The sequence below is a fragment of the Haematobia irritans genome, chromosome 1 (genome assembly GCF_050003625.1).
Source record: "Haematobia irritans isolate KBUSLIRL chromosome 1, ASM5000362v1, whole genome shotgun sequence".
NCBI lineage: Eukaryota > Metazoa > Arthropoda > Insecta > Diptera > Muscidae > Haematobia > Haematobia irritans.
The window spans coordinates 2,894,078-2,919,471 of record NC_134397.1 but is presented as its reverse complement, the minus strand read 5'-3'; the positions used below and the strand labels follow the sequence as shown (position 1 = coordinate 2,919,471).

Below are 25,394 nucleotides of genomic sequence, written 5' to 3'. Positions count from 1 at the left end.
TGTGAACGAATTGTAAAGTGTGAAGTCATAGTAAATAAATTGTAGATTGTCGTTATTTAAAAGAACTGTGTTTTAATTGTCGGGTAATTAAAAACGCCTAATATAAAAACGTAACAATATTAATTTAAAAATTGTTGCATATGTTTTAAAGGATTTTTACGTGGATAACTCGAATATCATATAACATTTTCAATACATATGTAGTTATTTTAAATAAATAAATTCATTGAAGATGACTTTGAAGGGTGTTTTGATTTAAAGAAATAATCTTTAAATTAATTGAATTATTGAATCTTTATTAATGTTAAAGATAAAAAATCTTATTTTGAGAATTTTGTGAGGAAAGATTTAATCTCAAGTACAAATATGCCATAATTGGAATAATGCTCGTACACTCAAGAAAAGTGACTTTCCCTTAAGAATTTTGGTATTGATTACGAGCCAATGATGTCGCTTCCTTAAAATAAAGACATATTTCAGGGAGCTATCTATCATTTAAAAAAATTGGGATACATATCGCTTTTATTTTTTATTCTCTTTTTGCGATATATTAACAAATAGCGTGCAAACAAATAGCATAAAAAAGAAAACAAATTATAACAGATACTTCAAACTAAAAACGATTTCTTAGTAAAAAATAAGTCAATGATACAACATCCTCAAAATAATTCTTAGTCTTTATTTGGTTTTTAATCTTTAATCCAAATATTCGGCATCTCAGTTAATTTAAAGATAAAAATCATTTGCTTAATTTTTTTCTTTAATTTAAGTAAAAAGTTCCTTACTTCAAAGGCATATTACATTTCAAAAAATCGCGTCCTAAATTCTTTCTTTAAATTGAAATATTCTTTAAATTAAAGAAATTTGTCATTAATATTGTGTAAGTTGAATGTCCTAAAATTCAGATTGCATAATATTTCATATTAGGTCAAGATTTTATTCAGTGCACTTATGGTTTTTTGGATAATACAGAAGAATCAAAGTAATGGAGTGATAGGTGGTACAGCACATATTGGGATATATGCTGCAAGTTAGCAAAAATTAAATTTGAAATAGACTTGTATTCACATATTCCTCAAACCTCGCGGTTTGTATTGACGGTAATATATTTCCGGCTACCATAAATACAACCATGTTTGTCATAATCATTCACAATTGAAGAAATTAAACCCATAGCATTCATCCCCAATAGCGTTTTTGGGGGTGTGGTGAATATTTTCAGTATAATATTTTTTCATCGTCGTATCTGTCAGACGTTTTTGGGATTCAGGTGTATTAAGAAGGTAAAATCTGTGTTTTATTCTGTTTAATTTATATAAATCATATATTAACATAATACAATTAAAAAATGCAATAGTACATGTACAAGGAATACACGAAAACCAAACAAATACTTATAATCCAGTGCAAAAGAAACATAAAAAGATCTACCCCTCCTATAAAATTGAAAATAATCTTAAACAAATAGATTCATGTGATTATAATAATATAACTCGTTTGCGTGAATATGAAATCATCAATGTTTTTTCAACTGCCACAATGATTCGTTATTGAATACACAATCTAAAAATCTATAAGTGTATATAAATTATGTAAAGAATGTGTATATGTAGAGGAGCTCAAAAGAAAAAAATCTTCATTATATGTACATATAATTCAATCCATACATTTTAATCTATATCTTATATTTGTGTATGTATTTTATGTACACTCAATTGCAAAAGATATGTGTGTTTAGTGAAAAAAAAAATAATAATAATTCTTAACAAAGTAGCATTGAATTTAAGTTTAAAGTCCTTAAAAATGGTAGCAGTATATATATGGGTAATTCACAAGTAATATACATGACAAAGGAGGAAGTGTATGGGTACCTAACACATCTACATGCAGTCTGTCGTATTAATACATACATACGCCATAGTTAGTGGTTTGCTTACTTAATGGACAGACGACCGACGGACTGGACGACTGGTAAACTGACAGATTGTCTGTTGGTTGAGCGTTTAGTTGTTGATATGGTTGTCAATGTGGATACACACATGTGCAGTCTATGCTTTATATGAATGTAATACGTGAGAGGTTTTGTGTTTTTTTTTCTCGATAAAGTGTGAGGGCGCTTTGTTCAATACATGAATACGGGTGCGGCGGCGGTGGGTACATACACAACAAGAGAATATGGACGCATTAGCGTTACTGTCATTTAAATCATATATTTTGGTATTTGAATGTATGTCGAGATACGTACAATTATTAATAATATAAAAACATAAATTTGAATGTAAAAAATAGTCGCAATTCAATCATACAATACACCATTATTCAATGAAAATATACTATCAAACAGTACAAATAACTATCTATGGTGTTGGTAGTCGTGGAGCTCTTTCCCTTCTGGGATCCACTTGCTTAAATTCACCACGTTAATAATTCACAATAAATCGTTATCTCGTTTGTCAACATCTTTTTCTTCCTCTCTCTATCCGTATGATGGCTCGCACTCTCAGATAGTTCTGTAAAAGAAAGTCCATCTCAGTTGAGTATTCACCACATTCATTACATTGTCGTTGTTCACCGTGAGTGGTACGTCGTGGTGTGGTTTGTTGTTTTTCCTCGGGTATAAATAAACAACAAAGAGAATAGTTTTTTTTTTGTGAACTAATGTATTAATACATGCGAAAGTAGAGATATTGTTTATTTTCCTCAATAAAAAAAGAAAACCAATACATACTTGCGAGCACCAAAACAATAAAAAAACACGGGAGAATTTTTATACGTTCTTATAGATATACATACGTATTTAGATACGAACACTGAGTGTACATAAACCCTATGCCCAAAACCAACAAAGACGAGTTAATACAAATTTCAAGAGACATATTGAAGAATAGAGTAATAATTAAAACGGAAGCAAAGTGAAACCGAGTAGAAAATTACAAAAAACGAAGAAAACGATTCTCACTTTTGTGTATGTTTGTCCGTAAATTCATTTAAAGCCCGTGAAACGACAAATTTACAATCATATATAATATAGGATTTGTGAATAAATAAAAATGCAATGTGTTTGACTGTTTTCGTTTTGAGGAAAACCCGACCATTGTGCAATATAAAGCGTAATGTCAGTTACTCAACATAACAAGTTTAACAAACAGGAAATTAAGCTATAATGATAACGGAATCAACACACCAATCCTAGTACAAAAACCTGGAAATATGAAAGGTGTGTAAACACATGATCAGTGTCTTTTCAAGGTGGGAGTCCCTTTTCTTAAAAATATCACATAAACACAGTCATAAGTACACATATAGCTACGTACACATGTATATCTGCGTTATGTATGTCATATAAAGGTGAGTACTATGTTCGTTTTTCGAGTTGAAAACCTTATTATTTTCGCGATAACTTTTCTTTAAATAATCGAAATTATAAATGAAAACAAATATATTACTGTAAAGTCTTGCCGAAATCTAGAGGAACAAGGCACTGCGTATCAATTGAGTTAATTTATCTGCTTTGTATTGAACTGTTTTAATAAAGTAAACGCGAAAATGTCAACGCGAAAAGCGAACATAGTACTGACCTTAAGTTGCTAGTAACAGACTTACATATATATTCGTAATATAAAAACTGCACATATTAACATGTGTTTTCCAATTAAAAAAAAGCAAATATCAATATACGAATATGTTATTCTTCTATTGTTGTAGACATCATATCCATCGTATAAATGGGGTACTAGGAACACTAGGAATTCACACAAAATAAAATTGTTTTTATTCTGATCCAATCACGACATTATTTGATCCAATGAATTTTTTAATTGAAAGTGATTCAATCACGAATATAATAATATCAATCACAGAATTAATAAAAAGTAAAAATATTCTTGATTAAAATAATAAATTGATTTCCTTGGCACTTTCAAATAATTTTTTAAATTATTCAATCAAAAATTTATTGTGAACGCAAATATTAATTACTATTTCATTGTGGCAATCAATAATTTATTTTATTATTTTTTATATATTTATAATTATTTCACCTTTATATTAAAACATTTTCTTGTAATATGTTGCCGAAATCTAGAGGAACAAGAAACTGCACATCAATTGAGTTAATCTATCTGCTTTATATTAAACTGTTCTAATAAAGTAACCGCAAGGGAGCCACCGTGGTGCAATGGTTAGCATGCCCGCCTTGCATACACAATGTCGTGGGTTCGATTCCTGCTTCGACCGAACACCAAAAAGTTTTTCAGCGATGGATTATCCCACCTCAGTAATGCTGGTGATATTTCTGAGGGTTTCAAAGCTTCTCTAAATGGTTTCACTGCAATGTGGAACGCCGTTCGGACTCGGCTATAAAAAGGAGGTCCCTTGTCATTGAGCTTAACATGGAATCGGGCAGCACTCAGTGATAAGAGAGAAGTTCACCAATGTGGTATCACAATGGACTGAATAGTCTAAGTGAGCCTGATACATCGGGATGCCACCTAACCTTACCTAACCTAAAGTAACCGCGAAAATTTCAACGTGTAAAGCGAACATAGTACTTACATTTAGCCTCTAAAATCGCCATTTTGCACGATTACTTTTCTTTAATAATCCACTTTAAGGAATACAATCTTTGTGAAAATTTGCTTTGGGCTATTCCCCGTCAAGTTATAATAAAATTTGCAACAATTATGTATAATTTTATGCCTTTTTTTACTGATTTAGATTTTTAGATTTTAGCGGCTAAACTCGAACTTAATTACCTACCTTTAATTAAAATTTTAATTGAGATAAAAAACAATTTCAATAATTAAATGAATTGATTTTTTAATTAATTAAAAAGTTAATTGTATCCGTTATTTATTTTATGATTACGTTTTATTTAGGTGATCTTTTTTCTGCCCATTTTAAATAGAGGATCTTTGTCTTACAATCGAATTTTTGCCATAAACTTTGACTAAAAATTGAGAATCATTTTCATGCTATAAGGAAAATTTCATACGGAGAACCTTAACGGTGTAAAAAAAATAAAGGAAGTAAAGGGTACATAGTCCATAAAAATACTTGAACTTTTCAGAATAAAGACATGTCCTGTGTAAAAGCTGGTGGATCTAATTAGATATGATGATTAGATAATTAGATATCCTGATTTAACCACATACAAAAAATATAATCAACATTTTCCCAATTAAATTTTTAATTAAATTCTAAACATTCAATTAAAAATTTAATTTGTTGAACAAATTGTTTAATTGAATAAATAAGTTTCAGAAATTAATAGTATCAATAAAATTTTTAATTGGATCGATTAATTTTTTTTGATTGACATTGGTGATTGGTACCATCATTTCTGTGATTGAAGAAATTTCAATTAAAAATTAATTGGATCAATTAATTTCGTGATTGAAGACCAAAAATATTTTTCTGTGCAGATATGATGAAATAATATAACTAGATATAATCCCATATATGGCAGATCTGACGTCAGATCGAACTATATATAGAGCTATATATATTTATATCTAAGGCATATGATCTAGGCCAATATAGATATCTAATCAGATCTAATTCCGTAGCAATTAGATATAATTATATCTTACCAATTCGGGCCAGCCAAGATCTAATCATATAAAATTGGATCTCTCAATTTTTTCTCGGGGTACTATATTAGATTTTTCCCTTGAAACCCAAGAGAGAATGTGTACGAATTTTAATTGCAAGCAGGATGAGTAACAGGTATGCTGATAAGTCCCCGGTCTAACAAAGAAAAACCAATTTTTTTGTCAAAATTCGTTTTTATTATTCAACATAGTTCCCTTCAAGAGCGATACAGCGATTATAACGACCTTCCAATTTTTTGATAACATTTTGGTAGTACTCCTCAAAATAGGCCTCCGTTTCAGCGATCATCTCTTCATTGCAGCCAAATTTATTCCCTGCGAGCATCCTTTTGGGGTCAGAGAACAAGAAAAAGTCGCTGGGGCCAGATCTTGAGAATACGGTGGGTGGAGAAGCAATTCGAAGCCCAATTCATGAATTTTTACCATTGTTCTCAATGACTTGTGGGACGGTGCGTTGTCTTGGTGGAAGAACACTTTTTTCTTCTTCATATGGGGCCTTTTTGCCGCGATTTCGACCTTCAAACGCTCCAATAACGCCATATAATAGTCACTGTTGATGGTTTTCCCTTCTCAAGATAATCGATAAAAATTATTCCTTGCGCATCCCAAAAAACAGAGGCCATTACTTTGCCAGCGGACTTTTGAGTCTTTCCACGCTTCGGAGTCGGTTCACCGGTCGCTGTCCACTCAGCCGACTGTCGATTCGACTCAGGAGTGTAGTGATGGAGCCATGTTTGATCCATTGTCACATATCGGCGGAAAAACTCAGATGTATTACGAGTTAACAGCTGCAAACACCGCTCATAATCATCAACACGTTGTTGTTTTTGGTCAAATGTGAGCTCGCGCGGCACCCATTTTGCACAGAGCTTTCGCATATCCAAATATTGATGAATGATATGACCAACACGTTCCTTTGATATCTTTAGGGCCTCTGCTATCTCAATCAACTTCATTTTACGGTCATTCAAAATCATTTTGTGGATTTTTTTGATGTTTTCGTAACCACCTCTTTCGGGCGTCCACTGCGTTCACCGTCCTCCGTGCTCATTTCACCACGCTTGAATTTTGCATACCAATCAATTATTGTTGATTTCCCTGGGGCAGAGTCCGGAAACTCATTATAAAGCCAAGTTCTTGCTTCCACCGTATTTTTCCCTTCAGAAAACAGTATTCTATCAAAACACGAAATTCCTTTTTTTCCATTTTTTCACAATAACAAAAGTTGCTTCACAAAAGACGCTCTATCTCACAAACTAATTGACTTATACACGTCAAATTTTAACACGAATCATTTGAAGGTCGGTACTATATAAAATATGCATTTAATACTAGCGACACCATCTATGTGTCATACCGGGGGCTTATCAGCCAACCTGTTACTCCATATTCGAAGGTGAGCCGAACTTGATATGTTTTGTTAAATTTAACTTTTTAAATAATCGCATCTTACTTTTTAATTGGAAGAATTATTTTCATTATAGTACCTAATAATTTATACACAGGAACAAATGTTTTTAATAGCAAAGATATAGCTTGGTAGTAAAGTGTAGGAAAGTTGTCATCATTTTTGTGTTTACCGAATAGCAACAGATAGTAATATTTGTTCTAGTGGGGTGGCATTCTTTGTAATTTTTTAATAAACAATGTTTATCAATTGATTGTATCCATTTACAAATATCAGCCCAACAAGATTTTCAAAATGAAACCTCTTTTTCATAAAGCCCTTTATGCACGCACACAACTCTTAATTTATGCTTATCTTGAAAATATTGTTAATATGTGGCTTGTTTATATTATGATAAGCCTGTGTTTTTATCATGTATTGTAAATATTAAGAATTTATAAAAACGAATAAATTTTCTAATGTTAATCTATTACACTATGCTCCAATTATTATCCAATTATATTATTATTCTATTGATGGGGGTTTTATCACGCAAGCATTCATCTCACTCTTAGTTGTTTAATATAAACCTTCCAAATATGAAGCGAATACAGAAGATATTTATAATAGTTAGCAGCATACACTATAAAGAGCATGCCCGGTTCCAAAGATTTTTCTTTAAAAATTTTGGTATTGATTCCGAGCCAAAGAAGCGGAGAATACAAGTAAGGATACTTTTAAGACACAATTCTTTTTTAAATTTGGGTTTTGTGTACTTGCTTCTAGGAAGCAAATTTTAATTTTTCGCTTTTTTCAGCTTTTTTTTTCTTCATATGCTATCAAAGACCTTTAAAAACGAGTTAACGACGACTTTATTTTCCAAATTAAGACTCGATTTCCAGTAGAAATTATGCTATGTTTCACGTAAAAAACTTCTTTAAAATAAAATGTTGAAAAACATGTCCTATATTTGAACGATTTTTTGCTTTGTAGTCAAGATGCAAAAAGACAACAAATTTAAAGACAATTTCATTAGAGAAATGAGTCTTCTATGCTAAGCAAAATTTGCATTATTTTAAAGACATGAAATCTTTGACCTCACGACATAATTTTTTTCAGTGTAGGAATCATTTTAGTGCTATCATAGAAAATAAAGAAGATAATCTGTCCTTTTACATATCTTTAATTGTGTCGAATGTTAATTTATCTTTGGATATATTCCATCTTCCTTTTCATGTAATGATATTCTTTTAGTTTCCTATGTGAGTGAATTTGCATAATTCTGTCGATTACACGATACAACAACTTTTTTTATATCTAGAAAGGCTTCATGTACATTTTGAATATAGAATGTTCTATGCCGTATGAATCATATATCTAAACCTTTAATAGGTAATATTTATTATATATGTAACTGATAACCTACTATAGGGCTTAGTTCTTTTAGTTCTGGATAGCCAGACTAAACTGAGGGACTAAAAGAAAACACAGAACTCGAAATCTTGTTATGCAAAGACAGGTGTAATAATCTTGCATTTTAAATTTATAAAATATCGAAATATTAATAAATAATACTTATGACACTTAACTACTTTTAGTTTCATGCAATATTTGGGCACCGCGAATCTAAAAAAAAAAAAACTATACATACACATAACTTTTGCTTTGATTGTCTATTGAGTAATTGCAAACAATTGAGGACAAATTGTAGTGCCACACAAATAAACTATTGTCATCCTTTAACATTGTTATTTTCCTCCAAAAATATATAATTTTACTATACATATATAGGTATGTAGATTCAATGTCCATTGTTATTACATTTTCCTTGTGATTATACTTTTTTGTAGAATAACAAAAAAAAAAAAATATATATATATATATATATATACAATCAAATAACCCTGAGATGAAATTTCAATGTTTCGTTATTTTCAAGTTTATATACGCACGGGAGCATATTCTCCTCTCGCACATGGTCATATAATTGTCTGCTGATGAGATTGCCTTCGTTCGGATTATGAAAAGTTCATTAAACTTGACATATATTTTCAGTTTGTTGGCTTTTTATTTGCACCATAAAGAAAAACACACACACTCATATATAACCACCCACACGCATAAATACATACAGATATTTTTACATACATACTCCTATAAATTGGGGACAGGTTGGAAGGATGAAATTTCCTATAAACGAGTTATATTATGTATTATATACTAAATTTTGCGTACATGCATACATAGATACTTACTTAACTTAACGTTCGTTCGAATGTGTTTCTTGTACAAAATTATTATTGCTTTTTTATCACTCCGTATATTCAAATGTATTGAATTCATTACACGCAATTGATCAATGTTTAGCATCAGATGATTGTTACTTCTTCATTTTTATTTATTTATATTTTTATCTAATTTTAGATTGTTTTTGTTATATATTTTAGTTGGTGGTTTTGGTAAATGTTTTCTTTGCAACCGTGCAGCATATCTAATCTTAAACCAAATCTTGCATTTAAAACCAATAAAAAAACATATCAACATATAATCAACAACGCCAAATATAACGTATTTTTAGAAACCAAACCATATATTATATACAAAAATATTTATATACATAATATGTTACCTCCTAAATGTTTCCCCCTCTCTCTTTCTCTATTTCTCTAAATTAAAATCAAAAAAAAAAAATCAAATCATGTGTTTTGTACTATATTTTACATATAATGGTATGAAAGCAATATCGAATTGTATATTGTGATCAATAATAGAATTAAAAAAAAAACTGATACGAGAAAAAAATAAACATACTGCAACCAATCACCCATTTGTCACAATTCAATCAATAACTACTACTACTACTACTCCTCTACTAGCATCTGTTCTCATTGCAATGAAACAAAAACAAAAAGAAACACAAGCAATGTCAAATGGTTTTACATAGACGAGCTCCTACTACCAAATACAGCTACTATATTACTACTACTACTACATAAATTACCACAGCCACCCACAAGAACCACCACCACCACTACTACTACTACTACCACCACCACCCAACCACTTGTAGTAACTACATAAACATATTCTAATATTTGATTAATGATTGATTGATTAATTAATTAGAACAATGGAAACTGATCGTTAGTATTGTTTATTAATTATTATTTTTGTAATATAAAAAAAAACATAAAACAATTAACCAAGTAATCAATACAACTAAATATTTAGAACTTAAGGCAGTTAATGTGAAAACAAACGTACTCATTATTGTTCTTTTTTTTATTAACCTCGTAATAACTGTTAAGCGATTTTAATAATATCTTCCCCTTATAATTTCCTTAACATCAAGCAAAATATATATAAACAAAATAATTACAAAAAAAGAAAACAAAAATAAATAAAACAGTTTGAAACACCTGTATATGTACTTTCTTCTCATTTATTTCGCACATTCAATTGAATCGAACTGAGCAATAAAATTTCCAAGGCACTTTTTGTCTTTCCATGTACTTAGTTGTGTGTGACCCATCAAATAATTATATGCAAATTAACAAAAATTACAACATTTTATACAGTAACAGTGGAGGCCAAATAACAAACAAGCAAGCATTTTACATTGTATTTTCTTTAACATTAACTCTCATTATTTCTATGAAAAAATTTTCTCTTGAAAAAGTGGTTATAAATTTCATTATCTGTACAGTATCAAGTAGAGCAAAAATCCCAAAATGTGTCTTAAATTTAACAGCAACAGCATTTTTAAGAGAAATTCGGATTTTGATCACCACGTATGTTGTCGTTCTGAATCCCTTTTTAAATCACATGGAATTGCAAAATGTTGCTCGTTTGAGCCGCCATTATGGGATACGCGTAATAAGAAAATATGAAAATGAAGATTTCCCAGGTTTAAGAAATCATTATTTGCCGAAGCTATTCTTATAGAAGAATGTTTACATGGATCAATTTTCCAAGTTTATTTTGCTCTCGTATAAAATGTTAGGTCCGTAAAAATCCCTTTTATTTCTAGAGTTGTTTCTTTAAGACAAAATAATTGAATCGAACTGAGGTAATTAGGTGAATTTGTCTTTAAATAAAATACTTTAGTCGAGAGGTACAGTAAAGACCCTCAAATTTGGACATTCTAAAAAGTGGACACCCTTCAAAAGTGGACAATATAGAAAATATTATCACATTTAAATTAAACTCTCGAAAATGGACACCTACCAAATGTAGATAAAATTTGGGTGACCATAGGCGTTCACTTTTTGAGAGTTTTCACAATATTCGATTACATAAATTTTTGTTCCGGAGAAAAGAATTTGTGACTGTCAAGTTCCAAACCAGTTTTTTGCAAAATCTAGGGTCTCCAGTAATATAGAGTGATACCACAAAATGTGATTCATTATTTGATGAATGTGGGTACTAACGTCGTGTTTCCTTAAAAATCCTAACAACTTCGCAGTTGTTATTGATTTATTATATTATTGTAAAAAAGAAGACTTATTGAAATTATTCTTAGAAGTATGTGTATATTCCATAGAAAACGAATGTTCGATTTTTCTCTTGTTTCGATTTTCACCAGTGAAACACGAACTTAATAGCCACCTTAATAAGAAGATGCCTTACAACATATGGTGATAAAAATGTGATCGAACTGTACTCTATGCTACTAAAGTTTTCAAATGGTTTTGTAAATTGAACTCTAAGAAAAAATTTCTTTAATATAAACATTAATTTGCAACAATACCAGCGCATGAGAGAACTTCGTAAACCTGTTGCTTTATCCTTTCCAAAATTATTGCTATCGTCTGTATGAGAACGTTTTATGTCGTTGTTATACGGTTTTACTAAACTTGAGTACAATTTTGTTATTCATGCCATTAGTTGTCGAAAATATCGCCTGTGTCTTATATGGCAAGAGTCTTATATCCTAAAAAGTTGCAGTCCTATACATGTAAACATATATGTACATTCTCTATCGCTATTTCCCATAGCGATTTTTTGGCCTTAATATCTTTCCTATGCATTACATTGGAAACGTTTAGGAATAGCATGTTTTAATTTAAAAACAATTATGATGGTAGTCCATTAGAAATATAGCGGCGAAAGGGTTTGACTAATCTGAATGCCAATGTTTATTTGAGTTTTATGAATTGGGTATTTCTGCCTTTGTTTTGCATGAAGCTTGTTGTTTTTACATTCGTATAACACCCTATGATTTTTTTAGTGAGAAAAAAATTCTATCTCTACAGATATTAGTTATATATAAATATGAATATTTTATTTAATGTACCACATTTTTGGGATTGCCTTTTTGTTTAGCTTGATGCTGTATTAAGTCCTCGCCGTAGTTAAATTAGTGTCCGAAAATTGGTACTATATTCAGGATTCGAGCCGAAAAGTAGCCTGTTTTCGCAGTTTCTTTTTTGAATCATTTAATTTAAAACGAAGCAATCACCACGTTGGAATTTTATCGAACAATTTTTTAAAAAATTGTATAAGAATATTCTTGTATATTTTTTCTTCTTTAATTGAGATATTTTTTCGCGAAAATAGCATCAGTCTTTTATGTTTAATATCATATATACAGCCGCCGGCGAAAAGAATAATTTATATTATAGCTGGAATCCTTTATGTTATTCGGTGGATATCATATTCCACAGTGAAATGTAATGAAATTTCACTATAAAAGTTCAATAATTTAAATTATTGCAAATTATGGAAAGTTTGTTTAGCCATCGCTATTACAAAAAATAAAAAAATGGAATGAACATTTTTTTTCATTCCTGTTATCTCGAATTCTTAAAATTGGAGAAATTGCATTTTTGAGTAAATTTTAGAAAAGTTTGCTATTTTGTCAAACAGTAAATACTTTCCCTTTTTAGCAGACATTTTAATAATTTAACAGGTTTTTCAGCTATAGCTACGAACAGATTAGCCGAATGTATTGGAAGACTTTTTATGACAAACAGATCTCCTTTACTAATATTTTTTGTAAAAGCTTGTCATTTTCTTAGCAATGGCAACATTCGAAATCATGGATGATTGAGTAGTGAAATGGGGTCATTGACATTTTGAATAGTGTGGACCTTCATTGTTGTTATTAGCTTAATTGTTTATTTGAAAATACTTTGTTCAACTAATACGGATTATATGTTAAACTCAGTAGATCATTGTCAAATAAAAGAAAAAAAATATATGGGGTTGAACTACAACATCTGTTTTATTTTCAAATACAGTTTTATTCTAATAATTTGTGCTCACATGTTTCAGAAAAAAAAAAAATATATATATATATATATATATATATATATATATATATATATATATATATATATATATATATATATATATATATATATATATATATATATATATATATATATATATATATATATATATATATATATATATATATATATATATATATATATTTTTTTTTTTGGTTAATCACAAAATAACTCAAAACTAATTACCTATATACATATATCTGAAAGTTCGATATACTTCGAAATTGCTTTTATATTAGTGACACTGCCTGGGAAATTTCACCATGGTAAACATAGACCATTCTACTAGGAAATCTCTAACAATAAAATCCACTTAAAAGCGCAAACTTAAATTGAGTAATTTTTCTTTGTTGTATTTGCAATATATGTATGTAATTTACTTTGCATTTTATCCATAACTGCCATTTTGTAGTATGTAATGTAACCGTAGTTGGATTTGTAATGAGAACTAATAAATATATACCTTATTATATAGGCAACATGTTTGTATCTATGTATGTACATTGACAAAAAAAATATTAAATAAGGGTTTCCATGTTATCATTTTCGAAGCGCCAATCCACCTACAACACTGCCACCACTGTTATGATTTTGTGTAGCTTTTAAAATTTTTTGGATATAATTTATTGAATAATCTGTGATCTCTGCTCAATGGCTTTATATTAAAGAAAACAAAAGACTTTTAAAAAATATAATTTAAATATTTTAAATAGCAATGAAATGAAAAAAAACACATTCATAACATACATATATGCGCATACCTTAATAGACATAATAATAATATTACAAGTCAAGAAACAAAAAAAAAAAAAAACGTAAAATAAAAGCAAATTCTAATAATAATATTAATAATAATAATAATATTAGCAATGTATTCGTTTGTAATTTGTTACATTCCTATCATACCATACTACTACTTAATATACACGTATATGTATATACATATATTTAATAAGCTTATTGTTAAAAAAATGAAATGTTCATGGTTAAAAATATAAACAAATATGCAAAAATAAACTTAAAAACCATAATTTTTGGTTGTTTTACTTTTCTCTTTTCATTACGAATGTCGCTATTGTGAAACTGCTAAAAAACACCTTTTATTTATAGTTTACTTTATCCCCATCTTGCTCTCTTTTTCTCTATCTGTATCTGTCTGTTACTCTCTTGCTCTCAACTTTCGGTCATAGTGTGTCATAATTTGTTATATTTTTGTGTGTTCCCATTATGCGCAGATCCTTTAAGAGATCGACAACTTAACATTTTCATTATTTATTTCTTACATCCATCTCCCCCCATTTTGATTTTGTTTCTATTACTATTTGAACGTTTTTGTCCTGGTGGTTTAGCTACAAAACTCCGATATTTTTATATATTTGTATATTTTTTTTAATACACTCTACTACTGCACGCACATTTTACATTACAAATATTTAATCAAGCGGATATATAGTACATACAAAAGTTTAAATCGTTTATTTTTCCCTTATTGTACCAGAAATCTCTTTGATATAATTTTCAGCTCGTAGAAAAAATCGACTCAGCTAAGAATAAAAATCGTAACGACGAAATACTGCTATTTTAACGAGTTTTTACTGTAACAGCAATACATTCGTAATTTGGTAATAGCTGACTTGATGTTTGTTGCCGGATTAAAGGAAATTAGAGGAAATTTTATCTTTTTCGAATTTGATTTTTAAGAAATTGTTTAAAGGAATTGCAATACAGTAATTTAATGCAATTAATTACTGCATTCAATTTTTCGATGAGTTCAGCCTATTACTATTTAACTTTATTTTTGATTCAAATTGAGAAAGTTTCCTTAATATTAATAAAATTTGAATACGTTAGTTCATTTAAAAAAGAGACACAAAATGAAGTATAAAAAATGAAGTATAAATCTTTACTAAATTTGTATTTGACACAAAATATCTTAAAGTTTGAACATTTTACCATGCCTCCATCTTGAACTTCGTTTCCCAGCTTTCCCTCAAACTACGAAATTGATTTAACAAGTAAAAAATATATATAATAATTGTTGTTGACTATCTAATAAATTTTCTTAAATATATTTACTTGTTTTTGTCATATAGGCGTTTTTAATACAGTTTAGTTAAAATTTTCTAAAAATAACTTCAATTTTTTGAGTGTACGTGTATATTATTATGGTTAAGGCACCGTTCAGACTATAAGTTTATCCGGACGGAATATATGTCTTTGTAAATAATCTTACAGTGTGGTCAATCGCTAGAAATTGTCGGCGATTACTTAATAATCGATAAATGTGTTATCAATCCACTAACAAGCAGCAGGATGGATTATGCAATCGAACATAACTTATAGTGTGGCCAATATCTGGGATAATTTTGACACGAGCACTGTCGTCGGAATAAACTTATAGTCTTGACGCGTATAAGATGGCTGATTGTGGATATTTTCCTTTGAGTGTATGTCAACTAAATATAATTGTGGCATCCTGCATATATTGTCGTAAAATATTGTTTTCTCTCCAAAACTAACATTTCCGCCGAAATCGGACACATAAGTTACGACGATATAACATGGATGCAAAGCACATGTTACATGTTCCCCGTGAAAAACTAACATTATATTCCCACCCTGGTTGTACCTATAAATGGGAGGAATACATTGTGTATTGAAGAAAACGTAATCGTTTATGACCTGCTACCGTATCTCATATGCATATTGATTTCGGTTCTTCTAGTGTAGGTGTCGAACGTGCAATAAGAGAAAGGAAAAAATAACATTTATATTTTTTTACATTTATTTTAAGGAACTCTCGGTATTACAAACACAACAATATCAGCCATCATATTGCCAATTCGATTGTCAATCAAATTAATACATTCTTCAATAAGTAGAAGCTCACCACTGTGGTATCACAATGGACTGGATAGTCTAAGTGAACCTGAAATATCGGGCTGCCACTATACCTAACCTACCGACGCCCTCCTAAGTGGTGAAGGATACAATGTGTGCGTTATGATACAAAAAAAAATCGTGTAGATGGGAATATTTAAACTATAATTATATATCCTTGTATATCCTGCATGGTATTTGGTAGGGAGAGTTGGATAACCCATACTACCCCTCTAGCTACGCGAATGTCATTAATAAAATATATCTGAAAATATACAAATACTGACTATCAAAACTCTGCCAGTATTGAAAAAATCTAATCAGCTGATATCTTGAAAATACTTCCTAACTATGCCTCGGTGTTCCTTGTGTCTGCTTTAAACGAAACAACCTTTCATTTGTTCGGAAATTATGACTCAGTAATAAAAACTGAGTGCCAATATCGTAGTTGTTTACAATATTTTCATTGCATGCACTAAAAACGGGGGCAACTAAAGGCATTTATTTTAGTTCATATAAATTGTAAAGTTTTAGTTAAAATTTCTCCCCAAGTTTCCTTCACTTTAATTATTTTTATATGCTAATAAATTTAGTCCATTTAAAGAGATTTACTAAGTAAAGAATTTCCTTTTTTTTAATTTTTACTAAAACTGCGTCCATATTGAACGCATGGCACTAAAGACATATTTACGTAGTGTATAAAATTAAATCTAATAAATTTTCTTGAATTTGTCGAAAAATAATTAGTTATTTTGGTCATATAGGAGTTTGTAATGGTTAACAATGTCTAAAATTAACCTACATTTGCTTTCCTGGTAGGTTCACTTTTCTTAAGTGTAACATGCTAGAAATCGTTAACTTTTTGTGTATTTTAAGTTTTCATATCTATATTGGTGGCACTTCCGCAATATCCGCTCAGAATTACGTTCTCAAGTCAAAATAAATTTTTGTCTCCATGAGATAAAAGGTTCAGTACTTACTACATCCAAATAAGAGGTTTTGTGTTACCTTTCATATCCATACAACGTCCTTGTTGACAACAAAAAAGAAAAACCTATCATTTTAGAATGCTTGAATAGTTATAAAATACAGCAAACAAAATATTCTGATTCAATTTAACCGTATATTTAAACAATTTCCCACATCCTTATTGTTAGTTATTTTTCTTGGAGTGTATACATATGCATATGTGTATGAAAACGTGTATGTGTACATGTACATTCTACAGGTGTGCTTAATTAGTTAATAGTTTGTCCGACACCGTCGTCACCAAGAACACCAATGACACCACTATCTACAGCATATAGCTAACACATTTAAATGTAAACTTTTTTAAAGTAAGTATATTCTGTAATCTTTTGTTCATTGTGTGACTATTGGTTATCTTGTAATTCGTACTATCTCTGCTTTTAAAAGTTCTTTATTGCATGACCATAATCTCGTATAAAGTTCGACTTCCAATCAAATCGAAAAAACAAAAAAATATTTTTATATGCATTGTATTGAGTGGATTAGGATGATGTGCTACTGGGAAGTATGGGATACAGATCATCTTTAGCTGATGTACATTAGAGTGCTTTTCGTTAAAGGTTAACATGGGCAACACTGTATCTCTCTTCTTTTCTCATTGCAATTGCATTTATTTGCTCCTTTAGTATAACCTTTTCTTACATACATGCACGCACACACACACATATATATATATATAAATATCGAATGAAGTAACGGCAACAGTGTGTACTTGCACACAAATGCTGACTAGAAACACAAATACTACATGCTTACATGTGTACAAGGATGATTTAAGAGTAAATGTAAAAAGGAGAGAGAGTATGTGTATGTTGGTGTATAACAAAAACACTAGCAGAATGCAACAAAGATCATCATTTTGCAATAAAATCGAATATATTGTGTATGTTTTTGTATTGAAATTACAGTTACACTACCAAACAAAATATTTACTCCTCATCTTAAACAAGATCAAGATTCAGCTCAACAACAAATCATCCATCCAGAACCCTAGCCATTGTTTCAACGAAACCAATAAAATTTACACCATCAACAAAACAGGAAAAGGCTGTCAGCAGACGTGAAACGCAAAACCACCAATACACGTGATCTGTAAAAAAGTCATGATCAATTCTAATCATACGGGTACAACCCGTCGACCATTCTCTCGCAATGGACCATCAGTTCGTAATCATCGAGGTCGTATGCTCTTCTCTCCCCTTCACCATTCCCATTCGTACCAGGGTCAGCCGCAACAATCCATTAATAATCAACGATTGAATAACAACAACAATGTTGTCAATAATAGTAACAGCAATAACAACGGCAGCAATGGTAACCCGGGTTCGTCTTGGTACAACAAGGATAACAGCAATAATGGCAACGGTGATACTTGGAATAATCTTGGGTAAGAAGATGTGTTGCATCCCACAAGTAATCCTTAAGTAACAGTGAATTATAGAGTTCTCAAAAGAAATCACTGGAATATGCTATCACTCACATCCCTACCAAACATATCCCATGTCCAAAACCAATCACATCTAATTATTATTATACTGAAATACTAGTTTTTGTTTTTTTGTTTATGTTTTATTTTTTGGTGAAGAAGAACAATCCAGCTAAATATATCACACGGGTTCATTTACTCACATTTTTAACTTGCAAATCTAAAAAAAGTTTATTCATTATAAATAAAATATTACAAAAGAGGTATTTCTGTTTTCTAAAATTTCGTTCCGTGGGAAAGTATTTTTTCTTTGGGTGTAATACTCTTAAGGACCAACAGTAGCTATTAGAGTTTACTTACTGCTAAAAACAAATGCAAATAAATTTGTGGAAATAGTTAGGGTAACTAAAATAAAAAAAATCACCAGTTTAGGATAACAAGTGATCTGAAAATTTATAAAAAATTCTACTGAAAGTTTTCTAACAGCAAGCTTTTATAAATCGAGCAAGTTGTTTGTTGTAAATAGTAGAAGTTCCCAATTTGGGGCATAGAAAAAAATTAATTTTGATTCTTGAAAATTCCTTGAGTATATTTCCAAGAAATCTGCTGAAAAAGCGAAAAATAGGTGTCATAGACTTGTCTATATTTAGCTCAATCCGAAGAAAATCTTTGAAACACTCAGGTCCTGTTTCAGCAATTCTGAGAAGTGATATATCAACACTGAAAATCTTTTTGTTGCTCGGTTGGCATATCTGCCACTGTACCACAGTGGTTCTCCTCAACATAGTAATGGTCAAGGAAAGTATATAGCATGTTTATCACAACTAACGTTAGGTCATCGAATAAGTTGAACAATCCAAATCTATGCGACAATTAAATTTATTTAAAAACATATGCACTAACTTATAATACCCTGTTCCACAGTGTGGCGCAGGGTATAAAAATTGGCTCTCTCCTATGACAAGGACTAGCAAAATAGTAACGCTGTTGAAGATTCCGTACTGGTATATTAAAGTCAATATTCTTTAGAAGAGGGGGACAATCTATAAATTCATTACTTTAGAAATTAACAATGGGAACATATCTCGAAAGATTTGAACATCGAAATATATAAATTTAAATACTTTGTCTTATCTTCTCCAACACTTCTATCCACCGTTATCATTCGCTAAATTTCTTTCATTAATAGAAAATATTTTATTAATAATATAAATATAATAATAAAATTTTATAGACACCAACAACAGATAAATCTGCCTCAGCAGCAACAACAGTTCCATGGACAAAATTATCAAAACAATAGACGTGGAGGTTCGAATGCTCACACTGATATCTACAACTTTCGTCGAGGAGGTGGTGGCTATAGTGGCAACAACTCCAACAATGTTGGCGGAAGCATGATGATCCCTCATCGTGGGATTGATTTTCATCAGCACAGTGATCGATACAATCACAGTCGAAGTTACACCGGCAACAGTAGTGGTGTCATCTCTAACTCAGGTTTATGTGATAGGAATATTACTAATAACAACAATAACAATAATTTGGTGAGTATTTGTATGAAATAAAATTGTGTTTTATATATGCAACTGGGATTACACCATATTTTACTAATAACAGCAACACAATGATACGGGGGCATTTGGTGGCAGTTCCCGAGTTATAGAAAATGGTGAGGGTATAAGTCCAAATTTTAGCCAGTCTAACAACAATCGCAACAGTGGAAACAATACCAATGGTTACAATAGATCTTCTCAATATTATAACAACAACCAGTCCAGCCAGTACAATAACAATAATGGACCTTCAACGTCAGCCTCTGCATTAATGTCCGGTGGAAATAGCTCAATGCTTGATGGACCATCCAGTTCAGGATTGTCCGGTGCACTTAGTTCAAATATCTTAAAATCTGATAGTCCCTCGCGAAAGCGAAGACGTATATCCGGCAGAATGCCAAGTCAATCGCCACCTGCTATTTGGGAACAAAGACGTTCGCCTCGTATGCTGGTAAGTCACCTTTTCAATTTTAATTCAAAGTAGACATTACCATACGAATACTTAATCGATTAGTTGCAGCAAGGGAGTCCACCTATACGAAGACCACGCCTGCGTGACAATAGTTCGGTAGCACAAAATCAAAATAATTATTTCAACAATTCTTATCAAAATCATCATCACCATCATCAGCATCAGCATCAGCATCAGCATCCTGTTCAACGCCATTACCAGCAACAACAGCAGCAACAAACGAATCAACCTTCAAATCAAACTGCTCCTTATGATCCTGATCTCACAGCTATGGTAAATAATTTTTTTTTTGTAGAAAGTAATTTTTAGTAAATTATAAAGATTGTAATTTATTCGATTAATTTTTTTTAATGAAATGAAAAATCAAACACAGAAATTAATTGAATCCATTAAATTTTTAAATCATCAATTAGTTTTTTAATTGCCATGTTGATTGATATTATCATTTCTGCGATTGAAGTAATTGCAAATTTAATTAATTATTGCAATTAAAAACTCTCTCTAATTGAAATAGACCTGGACGATTGAGAGTGAATAGAGAGTGTCAGGTGGCACCTTATTATTATGCGATGCATTTATACTGCGAAAAATTAGGTGTAAAATGTACACTCAAAACAAAGTGAACTCTCTATTTCACTAAAGGTGAGTATTAAGTTCGAGTTTAGCCGCTAAAATCGCCATTTTTCACGATTACTTTTCTCAAATAATCCTTAAAAAAGAATATAAACTTTGTGAAAAGTTGCTTTGGGATATTCTCCATCAAGTTTTAATAACATTTGCAGCAAAGAGGTACAATTGTATATTGTTTTTACTGATTTAATTTCGGTTTCAGCGGCTAAACTCGAACTTAATACTCAAGCCAATTTAACATTATTTTAGTTCATGTATTTAATATGTACTTTTTTGCGTACGTTGGTTAAATTAACTAAAACACGGGAAAAATTGTTCACAAATGAAGCATAAAGAGTTACTAAATTCGTACTTCTCACAAAATAGTTCATTATTTGAACACAAATTTTTTCCTTCATACTTATTTAACAAATGAAAAAAAAACTAATTATCCCCCATTTTCATGGTGCTCCGCTAGTGCTACGTTAGCTAACGGTTAAAAATGTTTCAGTTAAAGTTAACCGGAGAGAAGACCTTTCCATTTTACTTCCTGTTAAAGGAAGTTAAAGTCCAATCTACATGAAAATGAATCTACATGAAAATGGCCGTATGTCTAATAAATTTTGTTGAATTTGTCAAAAACTATTTACTTATTTTTGTGATATCCGCGAGATGTCAGCGCTTGTAATACTATTTAGTTACAATTTCCTAAAAATAATCTACATTTTCTAAAATTAACTAATATTTTTTTACTGGTGGGTTCATTGTTTTTTTCGGTGTATTCTTTAAAAAGATAGTGTTGCTATATATCTGGTAGAAGTTTACTTTAGATATTTAAAAGCAACTGTGGTATTTAATTTGAAATGTATATATGAGTTTTTATATTTAATATTAAAATTTTGTTTATTTTAGCAGCAACAACAACAACAACGACCTCATTGGGAGATAAACTCGGCAGCTGTTGTCAATACCAATTCCGCCCCCTCTCTTGCCCTTATACACTCCCCACCGCCCGCCCATCCACACAATCAAACACAAAATCAAACAGCTCTGCCACCGCCTCCTTTGATGGTCGACATAAACCAAGTTCCCGTAAGTTTGTCTTTACGGCATGCTGAGCCCGTTTGGGCCTCGATTTGTACTTACCCTGCCCAACCACCCCCACAACAACCACGCTTGGCACCATGCCATCTTCACAGCATATATCCGCAACCATTTGCAACCCAACCCGCCTGCAATTCGCATCCACATGCCCAGTTTACGCCAAATGCTGCCGGCTTTTCCGCAGGAGCTTTACAGGTCACTACCCAAGCCCCACAACTGATGGGTATGGCTGCTGCAGCTGTAGCCGCAAATTACCAAAATTCAACACATCTAACTCAGCAACAGCGTTCGGACGCTGCTGCGGCCGCTGTTGCCAGCTTATCGTTGGATCCCGCTGGAGGACATCCTCATCATCATCATACACAAAGTGTAACAGCTGTCCCACAATTGCAGGCAGCTCCGATACATTTAACATCGATGTCTGCGGCGGCAGCCCACCATACACATTCCATGGCAGCGGCGGCAGCAGCTGCCCAAGTCTCACAACTGTCAGCTCAACCACAACCAATTATTATATCTGCAGAGGTGAGTAGCTCTCAAAAATTATAGGACTATTGGAGTGTAGCAATGTATATATAAGGTTTTTCCATTGCAGAGACGTGCATTCCCTCCACACAGGCGTATAACGCGTTTCTGGACTGCGAATCACCCCCATGGTCCACACCGACACGTTTTACCGCCGCAAACATTGGGTCCACAGCCCACACCAGTGCAAATTCAAACTACGGGAATTATAAACCCTGGATTTTTACTTAATTTCCTGTAAGTTCACAAATCTAACAGCATTAGCGTGTATATAATAATTATTTTACAGTGCCATGTTCCCCTTATCGCCCTACAACCAACATGAACTGAGCTCGTCTGATTCCAATGAAACTGAAAACTATGAAGCTTTGCTAAGTTTGGCCGAACGATTGGGTGAGGCAAAACCTCGAGGTCTAGCACGCAATGAAATTGAACAGCTTCCAAGCTATAAATTTAATCCTGAAACACATAATGGTAAGCGAATGCGTTTTAAAAATATGCTTCCCCAACAAATTGTTAGTAGCAAAAGTATAAGATTCACAGAAATTTATGAAATGCCATCGTAAAAATATTTAGGACTGTTAGTAGAAAAAAATGATGATGGTTTAGTACAATTTTTCCTTCGTCCCGCCTTGTTATCATTACAACATTTTAGCTGTTTGTTACTAATTTTTCTTTGGTGTAAGATTCTCCAGCTCAAATGTATTTTTATTTTCATTGCAGGTGACCAAACATCTTGTGTTGTTTGTATGTGCGATTTTGAAATTCGCCAAATACTACGCGTTCTGCCTTGCTCACATGAATTCCATGCGAAATGTGTAGATAAATGGTTGCGGGTATATATTTTAGAAAGAGTTTTTGCTAATTATATAAACTATAATAACTTTTTCTTGCAGTCAAACCGAACCTGTCCCATATGTCGCGGCAATGCTTCCGATTATTTTGATAATCAGCAACCGACGCAGTTACCTGCAAGTCAAACAACGCCAGCAGAAAATCCAGTGACCCCGACCCCAAACAGTAATAATGGAACATCAGCACAAACTCCATCATTAAACACTAACAGTATCAACAATAACAACAACAACAGTAATAATAGTCAAGTCACACAACAAAATGGCCAAACCGTAGCAACAACAGCCCACTAAAGGACAGTAAAGCAATATTGTCTTATACAGCAAATCAAAACAACGAATTTTATTCTCCTCCAACTCCTTTCTCTAATTCGAGACTATCTTCAAAACTGTAATTACAATTAAATGTCAATAATCTCTACCTTATATTCTGATCATCGCCGAGAAAGAGATAAAAAAACAAAATCCAAATACGGTATTACACTTAGTATCCGACTACCGTTAATTTGTTTACGTGGGTGCAATTAGTTAGGCATAAAGGTGGTAATTCTCCGAGTAGTAACATAGTATACTTACATCCATGGTTTTCTATAGGGACCGGCTAAATCGGTGGAGGATCGAAATTTGTTTTCGCTCTGCTGAAAATATTAATTTTCCGACATTGATTGTTTCTGCTGAAAACTTTAGACGTATACAGCTGGACATTGGCATGGCGAGTCCTGAAATCTATTCGTAGTTATGCACACTCATACAATATTTTACAAATAACATACTTATATAATAAAAATATTTTGAAAATATTACTTTGTGAAGCTCAAGGAAGTGAATACAAAAAGACAATTGATTTTTATTCTTGCTTTACATATGACAAATGAAAAAAATGAAAAAAAAAACATCGCAAAACAATGAGAAAGTTATGATTAAATATGTTCTCTATTAAAGAATTTTTATATATAATTGTTGCATGCAAACATATATATGTAGATTGTGATGGTATACATACACATATACAATTAATTGTATTAAAAACCAATAAAAACAAAAACGTACACACACATTATAATGTGCTATTTAGTCTGAGCGGTGTGATCGATCGACAGTTTAATTTCATTCCTTTCGTTTATTGTTGGATCACTATAACGATCACGAGATCGAAATGGAATGCAATTCGCCTGCCAGCCATCTGGTAACACTTATCAAATACTATTCTCTTTTAGTCTAGCATTTTTGTCGTTTTGTATATTATTATATAAATATTATTACTATTGAATATACATATATACTTATTTGTGTTTTTGCAATTAGCGAAGCAGCCGCCATACACAAACCGTGATTAATAGAGTTTCATTTTATAAAATTTATCGAACAATAATACCAATCTGTAAACAAAAAAGCAATCTTTTTTCAACAAATTGAATTAAAAACATATATGTGTATAATAATGTATTCAATATATTTCTGAACTTTGATAACTCTTAAATTCTTAAAATACACACCAAAACAATAATATGCTTATTAATTAAAAACTTTTTTACTTAGTGTCTTGCTTTGATAAAAAAAGAAACTATATTAACGATATACATATATTAAAAATATACTACATATTATCCATTCCAAACTCAAATAAACGTTTCGTAGAACATCACA

The 25,394-nt window shown here is 31.3% G+C and overlaps 1 protein-coding gene across 7 annotated transcripts; it reads left to right on the top strand.

Moving 5' to 3' along the window:
* The first annotated feature begins 1,229 nt into the window (after positions 1 to 1,229).
* Positions 1,230 to 25,394, top strand: mura (ring finger protein murashka). Of its 7 annotated transcripts, none has more exons than XM_075288900.1 (10): positions 1,230 to 1,283; positions 18,110 to 18,588; positions 19,862 to 20,174; positions 20,248 to 20,634; positions 20,698 to 20,928; positions 22,177 to 22,893; positions 22,949 to 23,130; positions 23,183 to 23,367; positions 23,617 to 23,729; positions 23,790 to 25,394. In XM_075288900.1, the coding sequence occupies exons 2-10, from the start codon at positions 18,305 to 18,307 to the stop codon at positions 24,039 to 24,041; spliced, it is 2,664 nt and encodes an 887-aa protein (XP_075145015.1). In that variant the 5' UTR covers positions 1,230 to 1,283; positions 18,110 to 18,304; the 3' UTR covers positions 24,042 to 25,394. The 7 variants fall into 7 exon arrangements, with proteins under 7 accessions (XP_075145015.1, XP_075145016.1, XP_075145013.1 ...); XM_075288901.1 differs by lacking the exon at positions 1,230 to 1,283 and adding an exon at positions 2,418 to 3,217 and having other exon boundaries at positions 22,180 to 22,893; XM_075288898.1 differs by lacking the exon at positions 1,230 to 1,283 and adding an exon at positions 2,422 to 3,217.

Coding starts and splice junctions, on each gene's coding strand:
- mura (XM_075288900.1), top strand. CDS start 18,305: ATGATCAATTCTAATCATACGGGTACAACCCGTCGACCATTCTCTCGC. Junction 18,589..19,861: donor GATACTTGGAATAATCTTGG/GTAAGAAGATGT, acceptor AAAATTTTATAG/ACACCAACAACAGATAAATC. Junction 20,929..22,176: donor ATCCTGATCTCACAGCTATG/GTAAATAATTTT, acceptor TGTTTATTTTAG/CAGCAACAACAACAACAACG.